The sequence below is a fragment of the Bolinopsis microptera genome, chromosome 11, assembly GCF_026151205.1.
Source record: "Bolinopsis microptera isolate Bmic1 chromosome 11, MBARI_Bmic_1.0, whole genome shotgun sequence".
NCBI classification, from domain to species: Eukaryota; Metazoa; Ctenophora; class Tentaculata; order Lobata; family Bolinopsidae; genus Bolinopsis; species Bolinopsis microptera.
In genome coordinates, this window is record NC_087082.1 from 10,209,771 (window position 1) to 10,222,104 (window position 12,334).

General features: G+C 38.6%; 2 protein-coding genes across 3 annotated transcripts in view; one reads left to right on the forward strand and one right to left on the reverse strand.

The window, feature by feature from the left end:
- Positions 1-3,681: 3,681 nt before the first annotated feature.
- Positions 3,682-4,923, forward strand: LOC134823621 (digestive cysteine proteinase 3-like). The gene has a single exon (XM_063835153.1). It carries the CDS (start codon positions 3,682-3,684, stop codon positions 4,921-4,923), a length of 1,242 nt encoding a protein of 413 aa, XP_063691223.1.
- A 534-nt stretch (positions 4,924-5,457) lies between these two features.
- LOC134822825 (ATPase family AAA domain-containing protein 2-like) overlaps positions 5,458-12,334 on the reverse strand; it is a 32,362-nt gene continuing 25,485 nt past the window's right edge. The window contains exons 19-26 of one of the 2 annotated variants that reach the window (XM_063834091.1): positions 12,029-12,117; positions 11,794-11,898; positions 11,507-11,595; positions 11,190-11,317; positions 7,358-7,486; positions 6,923-6,999; positions 6,544-6,642; positions 5,458-6,133 (exon numbers count right to left, since the gene is read on the reverse strand). In XM_063834091.1, the coding sequence (XP_063690161.1) occupies positions 6,002-6,133; positions 6,544-6,642; positions 6,923-6,999; positions 7,358-7,486; positions 11,190-11,317; positions 11,507-11,595; positions 11,794-11,898; positions 12,029-12,117 (848 nt within the window). In that variant the 3' untranslated portion in view covers positions 5,458-6,001. The remainder of the gene's footprint in view (positions 6,134-6,543; positions 6,643-6,922; positions 7,000-7,357; positions 7,487-11,189; positions 11,318-11,506; positions 11,596-11,793; positions 11,899-12,028; positions 12,118-12,334) is intronic. The other variant, XM_063834090.1, reaches the window with a different exon arrangement.

The following is a 12,334-nucleotide window of genomic DNA, read 5'->3' on the forward strand; positions in this document are numbered from 1 at the left end:
GTTTATAGGAGAATTTGTCTCAAAATCGTCGATCATCCAGTTTAAATCAACTATATCTTCACTGAACAAAATAGTTTTATCTGAGCGGTACCGCTCGTCCACCTCTTCCATAGAAATGTTACTGAAGATCGTGAAGTCGTACACCATGACCAATGGGTCAATAGATTTGATGAGATCTACCATCTTATTCCGCTGCCTGACTGCGTCTTCACAGCATGCCTCGAACTTTACTGCGTTTTTCCTTTGGAGTGGCATCCCGTCTCTTCGGACGCTGCATTTGGAACTCGACTCAGAAATGGTTGATGAGGCTTCATACTTAGTAACTGAGAGTCCTTTCACCTCAAACACCACTACAAAGTTATCTCCTATAACCACAAAATCAGTTTCGCCGTCTAAATTGGCCCCTGGTTGATGGCAAGGGTGCAGTTCTTGTCCCTTTTTGCACTTCTTCTTATCACCCGACTGTTCGCAATTTTTCTTATGGCAATTATGATTCGGAATAAAAGCGGCGTATTGATCATGAGTGTAAAGCACTTGATGGAGAACAACGACGTTTCTTTTTACCTCCTCCAAACACCTGTAAACTTTAACCTCTGCCTCATATCCGTTTTGATTTCGTTTCTCGGCTGCAGTTTATCCCTCCAATTGAACATTTTCTGGAAGCTTATCAATATGTTTGCAGTCCGGTATTGGGGGCATCATGAATGCACATGAAGTCCCATCTCCTTGCTGACAATATTTCGTCAGAAGCTGACTGCCAATACTTTCCTCAATTATTTTTCTAAGTTCAGACTGTCGTTTCATTATCTTAAAAACTAAAATTGTTAGTTACACTAATAGGGAAGAGAATTGTCGTTATAATGATCTATAACTATAACTATAAGACATTACACGTTTTACAGTCAGGGGTCGACCGAGGGACCATTTTTGAACGAGGCGAAACACAACGAAATTTAACCGAGGCCGAGGCAAACCGAGGAATGCCTGTACTAACCGAGGCCGAGGAGTGACATTTTTGGCCAAGAAATTTGTATGTTGAAAAAAAAACACATGATTTAGCGGCCAGATTAGTTAGTTTTATAATAGTAGTATAGTATATACTATAAATAAGCCTACATTATAATAAATTTTCAAAAGACTTCTGACATGGCGATAAGTCCAGTCTCTTGATATACCCGCGTCCCACGTATGCAACATAAATATTAATAAGTATCTCCATGATCTCTCACTAGCCTGACTGACAATTTTCTCGAATGACTGACAATGTTTCTTCTTTTCCCCATTTAGAATACAAAGATTAGTACATTTTAGCTTATGATTAATATTATATTTTTACCTATAGTTTACCTAGATTTCACAGTCTATTTCTATGCAATATATTTCTTTATCTTGCTTATCACCGTCTTCACACTCTTTATTATATTTATGCATTATGGCTCTTAGTCTTACTAATTCGCTCGCCCAAAAATTATCGCGTGACTTTGGTTTTTATGGTTTTGCAGCCGAACAAAACGGTTTTAGTTTTACATAAACCCTAATCCTAACCCTAACCATAACCTCGAATCTATCCATAACTCTAACCACAACCCGAGCCCTAAACAATCGAATTCGTGTTTTACTAGCCTGTCACGTGACCAAAACAGTTTTTTGCCCATAACTCCCCAGGCTTCCAGGGAACCATTTTTACCTTACAGTTACGTCATGGGGGTGATTCGGAATCAGCGTAAAAAAATACACCGAATTATATCACTTTCATACCCTTATATTATTATTACATCCGCTTTTTTTCTGTAATTTATCAATTAATCCACCTTCTCACCGTATGTACATATTGTATACGTGTCCCGTCGCGTACGTACTTTGTACTTTAATTTTATAATTCAGATTTCACTAAAAAAATAAACTTTAATGTTTAAAAGTATCAAAAAGAATTGGCATTCAAAAATTTCTCGATAAAACTAAAATTTTCGGTTTTTTGTTCAAAATTAGCCGATGCCGAGGATAAGCACAACAAAATTTATCAAGGCTGAGGCAAACCGAAATATAACTATTTTGGCTGAGGCCGAGGACTCGGTCGACCCCTGCTTACAGTTGTACAAAAATAAGCCCTAAACAATAGAATTCATGTTTTACTAGCCTGTCACGTGACCAAAACGGTTTTTTGGCCATAACTCTCCAGGGAAGCATTTTTACCCTACTATATACGTCATGGAGGGTGATTCGGACTCAGCGTCCAAAAATTAAAAATGGGCCCCCAAAAATTTTCTTAAAATTTGGGCGAGCAATTCAGTAGGAGCGGTAATTGTATTCCGCGCAAGCGATTTTCAATCGCGCACCCTGAAAATCGAGCTGAGTCTAAAATATAACTTCTCCTACATTTTTTGAGCAATCACCTTGAAACTTTCAGGATATGTTCTAAGGACCATTTGATCAGAATTTTAAAATAGGCCTTAATAGAAAATTTTGTATTCAATTTTGAAAATCTTAAACCTCGTTTTTTGACGATTTTTCAACTGCCCCCTTAACAACACTCCTTAAGTTTAACAACACGTCCTTAACAACACCTCCTTAACTACACCTCCTTAACAACACCTCCTTAACAACACCTCCTTAATAACACCTCCTAAACAACACCTCCTTAACAACACCTCCTTAATAACACCTCCTAAACAACACCTCCTTAACAACACCTCCTTAACAACACCTCCTTAACAACACCTCCTTTACAACACCTCCTCAACAACACCTCATGTCCTTAACGTAGAAATGGAAACTGAGTAGTCATGATAAGGCGTGCTCCTCGAATATAGAACAAAACACAGTTCGCGTCACAACAAACTACAAATCTAACCACATGACACTAGGATATTATGATAAGTGATATCACTATCAGTAACATGAGCTCCCCAAGTTATAAAGCTAAGACTTCTAGAAGCTTCTACAGCAGGCTTTAGGTAAACTCTTGATGTGCTGATGTTTGCTAAAATTTAGCTTGGGTCCACAAAATCGTTATAAAATTGTGCTGTCGAGAACAGAAATCAATAAATGTGGGATGTGGGTGCTAAATTAAACTTAATTTTGCTGAACCCTGGTCACTAAGAGCAGTTGTTAGATTTACTTCTGTCGTATATCTGCTGATACATAAATACATAAAAAATGCTGTCTTTTATGACATTTTTTATGTCAATAAATTTTTGTCGAATCATGGTCGATGAGTTTTCTAAGATATGGGAAGTTGTACCTAAAAAGAGTGTTCCATTCAAATACCCTACAAAGAGAGTCTGCTGCTTTTCATCAATTTAATTTTAGAGCTGCTGTAAATTTATTTTACACGGCTGTGAGCTGACAGCTGTTTCTGTACGTCTTTTTTCTCCGCGAAGACACGGGTTCTACAATGAAAAAATATACTTTAACTTTACAAACCCTCAGTCCAAAATATTAGTCATACTATTAGCATATCATAATGAAATGGAAACATATTAAGTACAGCGTTAATGAAGTTTAAGGAATAAAACTCAGGAGACGTCAATGGACCTAACACCCTTGCATTGTTCTACAGTGAGAATTGCTTGATTAGTAGTCCATCTGGCTGGATCAGGGTACATATTTAAGGGTCGAGCTAGATCGTGAGATATCATTACATTTACAGACCAACAGAAACGTTCGAGTATTGCAGACAAAATGAAGATCCTCTTCTTCCTATTCCTTGCCGGAGCTGCCCTGGCTAAGGAGTCCCCACTTAAAGCAATTCTACGATCACCCGTGGAAACTCTGAAGCTCTACAATTCCTTTAAAGGCGAGCAGCAACTCTCTTTTCAAGCAGCTGAAGATCGAATGAGATTCCGACTGTTCAGAAAAAGTGCGGAGTTTGTGGCAGAGGAAAATTCTGTTGAAGGAGAGACGGCAGAGTTCGCTCTCAACTTCTTCTCTGCGTTGACTGAGTCCGAGAAACAATCATGGCTAGGGTTTAACGCTACCGGTGCAGAACCAAACCCTCTCCCTGAACTAAACTCTGGGCTTAAAAGTGATAAGACCCCAGATGAAAAACTGTGGACTGATGAAGGTAAAGTGACCGCTGTAAGAAACCAAGGGGCATGCGGATCCTGCTGGACCTTCGGAGCAGTTGGTGGTCTGGAGACAAGGTACGCTAGAGTAGCTGGATTTCTGAAGAGATTCTCTGAGCAAGAGTTTCTGGACTGTGTTTACGAAGGAAGGAAAGATGGGTGTAGGGGAGGTTGGATGAAGGATGCCTACGAATATTCAGCTCGAGCTGGAGGACGCCTCGCTAGGGCAGCAGATTACCCATACACTCAACGAGACGAGTACTGCCAGGCTTCCAGCAAGCCTGATGCCATGATCGCCGCAAAGATTTGGGGGAATGTTGCAGTTGAACGAAGTGAGCAGTCTAATATCAATGCTTTGGCAGACGGATCTCTTGCTGTTGCCTTTCAGGTCACTGACAGATTCCAAAGTTACAGCAATGGAATCTTGAAAGACGAGACGTGCAGGGGATATCCTAACCATGCAGTTACTGCAGTGGGATACACTAAGGACTACGTTCTGGTAAAGAACTCTTGGGGTGAATACTGGGGAGATGCTGGATACGTGAAGTTTACACGAAACCACCACAACTGTCATCTGTGGAACTTCAGCAGTTACCCTAGTCTAGTTCCTACTGGAATAGTGGACGACGACAAAGCCCGACCCACAACTGGTCCGCGACCTGATCCTAATCCTAATTGCAGAGATAATGACCCAAACTGCATCAAGGATTGGTGCGTAAACGCCTACATTGTTAAGGATCACTGTCAGAGGACCTGTGGTGCGTGTACTGATGGTGGAGATGATGATGGAGAAGATGGCTGTCCTGGGGGCACGACACTGTGTCCTGATGGAATCTGCAGACACGAACACATGTGTTAGTTTACAACTTTACACGTCTTTACAATTTGTAAAATTGCAATTTGTCATTAATTGCCTTGCATTTTAATATCTGTCGTTTTATTTGAAATCTTCCCCAATGTGTAAACGTTTGGGCCACGTTATAACATGGTAACTTTTCATGTTTAAGTCAATAAAATTGCAATTTGGACCAAACCACTTTTCGAGGCAGCTACCTAACATTTGCCATACAGTAAAACCTCTATAAAAAACCTTTTTTTTAAAGTCACATTTCCTGTGGTACATCCTGTAGAAGTTTTACTGTATTTCATATTCAATATTTTGTGAAACGTTTCGAACTCACCTTTTAATTAATATCACACCGCTACTTTCTATTAAAATTAAAATATAAAAAAGGATTAATCTTTGAGTCAAATTACCTGATCATTTGGGGAACATCCCAAGCTAGGGTTCAATTTTAAAATCAGCAACAAAATTCTTCAAATTACTTTTTCGTCAAATTATTGAAAATAACATTTTTTAAATGTGTGTTTTGGCAAAGAATTAGACACGGTTGTTTAGAATTGTATACTATAAACAATAACATAGAGCATCTTATTACCAATACAGCAATACATCCATCTTATACACATTGAGGAGGTTGCAAAGCACCACTCCTAATTATATACTCCTAATTGTATACTCCTAATTATATACTCCTAATTATATAATCCTGCTCCTTAATTATACACAGGATAAAATTCATAGTAAACAGTTAATAATATTGAAACTGAAAGGCAAAGCCATGTAAATTATTTCTATTATTTAGTATATATACGTTAAGTGTCAAAATGATATCGTACGGTTAATCGGGTAATTGATAGATTTGCTTAAATATGACAAAATACTTAAAAATTTAAATAAGAATTAAATATAAAAACATGAGACTCGTTTATAATATGCGTCGTCAAGGGTACAGTAAACCAAAAATTTAAAAATTGAGCTGACAGATTACAATTACAAGGATAACAAAAAGTTCACCCGATACCCGAACAAGATCAGTTTTATGTTAACAATTAGCATCAAAGTTTCATCAACTGAATTATTAGATATTGTGACATTACCCAGGACCCTGGTATATAAGTTCAGTACTGGAGATTGTCTGAGAAAACGAGTGTAACACGGGTTCAATGTGTTCTGCAATCAGGGTTTCTCTGGTCATGCTCTTGTTTGAACGGTTCTTTATCACAATCTGAAAGGGTTCATTGGTTCAAATCAAGACCAATATTTTTGAAATTTTACAAACCAATTCAGTATTTGGTAGATTTTAGGTCTACTAATACGATAAAGTTCCCGTAGATCTGTACAAGAGAAGTGTTCATTTTCAGGAGATCTGAAAGTCTCGTTATTTCATTACATGTTTTCACTGGATAGTAACCTAACTACATATTATGATATAATAACTATACACAGCGAGTCCGAGAAGTAGTTTACCAAAGGGATTTCTCAATAATAATGTTTACGAAGTAGCAATGGGTGCTATTAGAGTTGATATGACCAGGGCTGAATAGTTGGCATTTGTCATTAATACAGAGATTAACTAGAGGTTAAACAAGCTGAGAGTGGCTTTTTTACAACATAAACCAAAGTAAAACATTTTACCTGAGATATGAGAGTGTATAAACGAATGATGTGGTCCATGTCGGCTGTCTTTAATAGTTCCACTATCTGCTGTATTATCAAATCTGCACTGTGGGAGTCCTGGGTGGTACGAAACGGTTAAAGGTTGAGACGGAATGGGGCCAGGGGTTGCAATAAATATTTGTAATAATTAATATACGTCAAATATTTGTAATATTTTTCAGAATTTTAGGCCAGGACTGATAGATCACACGGTATCTGGTCACACATTTTACCACTGTCCCCAGGTGCTCCGCGAACTGGCACGTTTTACATCCTAACATGTTTATTTACGCAAACAACCTTGTTATCACCCTCTATCTTCCCCCTTCTACCTTATTGTGAAGTGTGTGTGAAGTACCTGAGGGTGAGAAGTTGTGCCGTTAATCTGATCACTGTCCTCCTCTGCAGATACACTGTGTCTCCCCCGGTACTGTCCTGTTAATAACAGAGTCAGTACTGTTAGTTACATCCCGCTATCACTTACTATAGTAATGTAATACTTGATAAACGTCTAATGATGAAAACATGTAGAGCTTCAACATGAAAAGCGGCGTGATTTAAATTTATCGGCGCCGGCGTAAACGGCGTGGGCTGACAATATAAGTGGACAGTTATAGTCGTTGGAAGAGTTGAGCCTAAGCTATGGTCAGTCATATGCTCAAATAGCACAGCAATCAGCCTGTCAATATTTGGCACGATATGGGTATAAGCGTATACACACCATGATTACATTAATTAATGCAAACTAGAAAATGAACAATAAGCTCCATATCTCTTAGTCAGTACAGTGTACCTGAATTCCTAGCGCTCTCAGTTCTGGACCTTCCGTGTTGTGACTCTGTTTCTTTTTGCTCGGCCCGTGCAGCTCTAGCAGTCTTGATTTCTTCGCAAAGGGTGGCAAAATCTTCATCTAGTTCAGTGTCTGAAGGGGATGTGTTAAACGTGATGAAATTATCGTGTGGTATCGTGTGGTTCTAGTACAGTGCTCACGTGTTTTCGTTCGGGTCAATTTTAATAATCACTCGAAATATCATTCTGATTTCAGATATCATTGAAAATGTTGATGACAAGAAAATGTTTTAATAGAATTGTGTACTTTGTCTTGAAGTTCAGAGATATGGTGGATATAGTTCTGTGTGAAGAAGGGCCCCCAAGGCTCAAGACTATGATAATCACATTTTAATCATTCTTTGATTATAGACCCAGGCTGTGATTATTCATGATAACCAGTCTAAGCACAGACTTGAGAATAAGACTAACACATAATTCTAACATGCACTTTCCCTATCTCAAGACTATGAGCATGAATAACCCATGCTGAATAACCCTATCTAGGGATGATTATAGCTGTAGCATATATTCCACAATCTCCTCGACATGCTGCGCTGGGGAGTGGGGACTGATTAGGTAGCTTTTCTAGCCAGGGATTTGTGCTGCACATTAGTCTAGTTAAAGCAAAGAAGTAAGAATCTCACGTTCAACTATCTTTCACAATTTACAGTATGACTTATACAAAGGTATTTCGTCTCCCTGGGTGTCCTCCACGAAACAGTTACGATCAAACTTAGGCTGTAATATTTACGATCGTGAGACATCCACTGTCAAAGTTACTATCAATCTGTCCACGAAACGTTAATCGATTTAAGCCTTACGATTGAACTTTAGCTACTTACGATATAACTTTACGATCTACATATGATATCCTACTACCACCTTATTAACCCAAATAAGGAGCGTGATGGTTGCGTGAGGTGAATCACGCGATCGTAGATTCAAAATTTGATCGTAAGTTGAACTTTTGGTTGATCGTAGAAATGGCCACTTACGATATAACTCACGACACCTATTTGTCAACTTTTAGGGACTTACGATCAACTTAGAGGTCGATATTTAGAATTAAGTGCAACAACCATGAGGTTAAAGTCAAGAAGGTCTAAAATGGATCTAATTGTATAATGTGCTACCGAGAAAAGTACTTAGCAAAGTAACATGAGGAAATTAAACTACTATAAGGGGATAAATGGTGATCGTGAGATAATAACTACAAACCATGCCTCATGATAGACGATAAAGTGAGTATATGAATGGAAAGAGCTAAATAATTAACTCCGGTAATTAAATACTGGTATTACATAAAATAGTGAAGTCCACACGTTTAAAATTCTGTCCATTATAGAAACTGTGCCGGGGTAATTTAAGCGGGAAAAAACTAACAGCAGGAGCCGGGATTATCAGAATCTATCCCGCCCGCCCGTTCTTCGCTCAAATTTGTTTTCTGTTATAATTATCAGTTATCAACCTTCATCATGCAGACCGTATCTGATATTACCGCTATTACTCCACCTTCTGATCCTATAGACCGGCCTTCCTCATCCAATACTGAACAGATCTCATCGGATTCGACAGGACCTCCTTTGGACACTGACCTAACTACTTTAGACGCTGACCTCGCTACTTTAGACACTGAACTCGCTAGAATTACATCAGATGGCGACCTCACTACTTCGGATAATGGAATAACCCCGCCGATAACCATCATCAATGCCTCACTAGGGAAAAGGAAAAGAAAGAAACAGAAGGCGGAGCCCGTAACTGCAGTTGTCAAGAAGGAACGAGCACGGAACTTCACCTCGGAGGAGGTGCAAGTTATTATGCAGGAAGCGGGGAAGAATACAGCTATTATCAAAGGCCGATTCACGCCTACTATAACCAGCGAGGCAAAGGAGAAATTGTGGTTAGCAATAACTAAGTCGGTGAACGCGATCAACGGTAAAGGAGACAGAGAATGGAAGGATGTTAGGAAGAAATGGATCGACACTTCATGCTCTGCTAGGTCCAAGCTTCGCAACATTGAAAAGGAGCAGCGAAAGACTGGTGGTGGCGCCAGCTCAGCCCCCCCTCTCAGCAAGGTGGAAACCCTTGCTTTGGACAGTATATCAGGAACAACTGTTCGGGGTATTCTATTAACAGAACGCAAAACGAGTTCAATTTATAATTAAAATGGCGTTATACAAGAGCTGCGCGTTCCGACTGCGTGAATTAACTTGTGTTGCGAATCTCCTATTGGTCAATGTACCGCGTCACGTGATAAAACAATTTGCTCTACGATCAACCTTGAACTGAGTTTCGTGGACAAGATTCCGGAGGCTAATTAAATTGATTTACATGATCTCAGATTACAAAATGTTTCGTGGACACTTTTTAGGCGCGATCGTAAAGTTACGATCGATCTTAGAGTACACGATATAACTTACGATATAACTTTCGTGGAGGACACCCTGGGAGGGGCCGAACAATCTTTTTACTTGCAACTATGGGTCAATGCGACCGATATTTGGGAAAAATACCAACGCTAGCTCTCTCTCTCTCATTTGCTTATATTATCTCTCCTTACAGCAATCGGTGTTGCTTAGATTTCTCTAATTTGGGCTAATTTGCCTTATGGAGGTCAAACTAAGATACAATTTTCTGAGTTTAACGATAAGTGGGCGTTATAAGCTGGACAGAGACTGAGAAAAACAATGACAAAAAACAAAAAACAGTCCATTTTACCCGTTTTTGCGTTAAGTAAAGAAAAGATCATAATTTTGCAGTTTTCTTATTTCTAAGAGTCATTTTGATGTATTTAATTCATTTGAACAACTGTCTGTTTTACATTGAAACGCTATGAGTATGTAGACATGTTCTGTGATCGTTATTTGCGAATAGTTGTTTGAAAAAATGGTTAAATCAATTTGTCCAGTTGTTTGAACTCGAATCGCCGTGGAATTCAAGTACAAAATTCCCTCGATTCCCATAAAAGCATAAACGACTGAAGTCTTAACCTCCTTACTTTAGAGACATTGATAATAATGAGATGTCTCTTGCTGACGTTCCTACTTAACTTCTTTCAAGCGATCAATGGTTCTTACTGACATATTATAGCATAATTGAAGATGTTTTATTGAAATGTGTACCCATTTGCACTATGGGTGATGATCAATCAGCTGATCGTGCTTATGACAGCTTTAAATTCATGATTCATTCATTTTGATTGCTCCATACCCTGAGTCTATTATTTCAGCCCAGAGAGAATTTTTGAGAATGAGAATTTGGCCATTATCGTCGGGACTTTCAAAAATACTCACGTGATATTTGTACTTGTTTGTAGTAAGTGTAACCATATAATGCCAATGTAAACTTCAGAGACTGAGACGTTTGAAGAACGCACAACAACAGGTAAAAATTAAGATTTTAAGATTGAAAACTGGGACAACTAAATGCTTGGTAGTACAACAAAACGGACTTTTCGTTAGCATTCACTTGTCCATTGTTAATGGACTAACCCGGCGCGCGAAATTCGGTGAGTTCGAATCTAAGTGTACACATGGGTACCATGATTATTAGATAAAACGGGAAACATTAATTTTCTACCCCTGACTCCGGTCCCAGACCACTCGCCCTTACACCAATCCCTATTCTCTTCCCTAGAGTTCATTACACAAGAATCTTAAAAAGCTGCAAAAGTTTCAACATTATTTTCTTTAACGTAGATATCATTCTCTTGGTCATCATTACTTCTGTTATCATGGCTTTTGTAAGAACGTGAAAAAAGGTGACATATCACCACCTATAAAAGCACAAACCGAGTAATGAATGAAGGAAGTCCTTGAGTTCAGCCGCTCTGTGACGGATTTGTCTGCCAGTGTGGTCGTCAGCAGGGTTGTACTCTATAGCGTTCTCAGCTATTAGCTCCACGTCACAGATAAACTCCCTGAGGGTGGGTTTTTATCATTTCTGGGTTAACACACGTGATCAGTTAGAGGTTCTGGAATGTGAATATGGAGGTATAGGGTTACAGAGTGAAATGGCTCGAGATTAAGAATGGGGGACAAACATTGTTTGAAGCTTGTTTTAGATTTACATATTTAACGACAGATATAACAATATTAGGTTTTTTTACTTGACAGCGTCGTATTCCATACAGTCAATCTTCTCACGTATTTTCTCCAGATCCATAGGTTTCTTCACAACTTCCAAATAATCTGACACCTTGGAAAAGTGTGCACAGGTTTAGGGATGGCCAGTGGAATCCTCTAACAAAATTTATTCATAAAAGCCAAAATCAAAGAGTTATACAGAGATACAAAGTCAAACAATTAATTATAGCGTCCGTTTAACGGACTCCGTTCGCTATCCTAGATACAATAACACGATATGAGCAATAACAGCACTGTTATAAGTGATTACCTCCTCCAAGTTGACAGGTTTGCAGAAACAGTAGAACTTTCTCTCCTTCATCAACTTGTAGACCATATCACGTAAGAACAGTCGTAACTCTCTTAGCGTTGCAGCCTAAAAAGGAAATATTTATATATGTATTCGGGGTGATAAAAAATAGCACGACTGATTAGTGTTTAAACATTTTAGGTACTTAGCGATGGGTTCTCAGATGTATTACAAGAAGATGTGGAATGTTTAGTACCTCTCTTTTCTCGATAGCAGCTATTTCTTCCTCACTCAGAGGTTTAGGCTTCACTGGTGGCGCTTCCTCTAATTCCTCAATGGTTTCATCTGGGGTATTGACTGGCTAATAATAAATAATTTAATAATAATAATTTATCAGCTACTTCACAATTCGAAAACAAAAATATATGCTTCATTTGAATTCGTTTAGTTTGAATCTAAATTGATTTGTCTTCCTGCAATGACATAACAACAGGTAACAATAAGGGCCAGGGGGCATAATAACGTCAATTAATGGTATTTCAAACAAAATGACCGAGTAACT

What these genes read in the sequence shown, in the direction of transcription:
- LOC134823621 (XM_063835153.1), top strand. Translation starts at nt 3,682, where the DNA reads ATGAAGATCCTCTTCTTCCTATTCCTTGCCGGAGCTGCCCTGGCTAAG.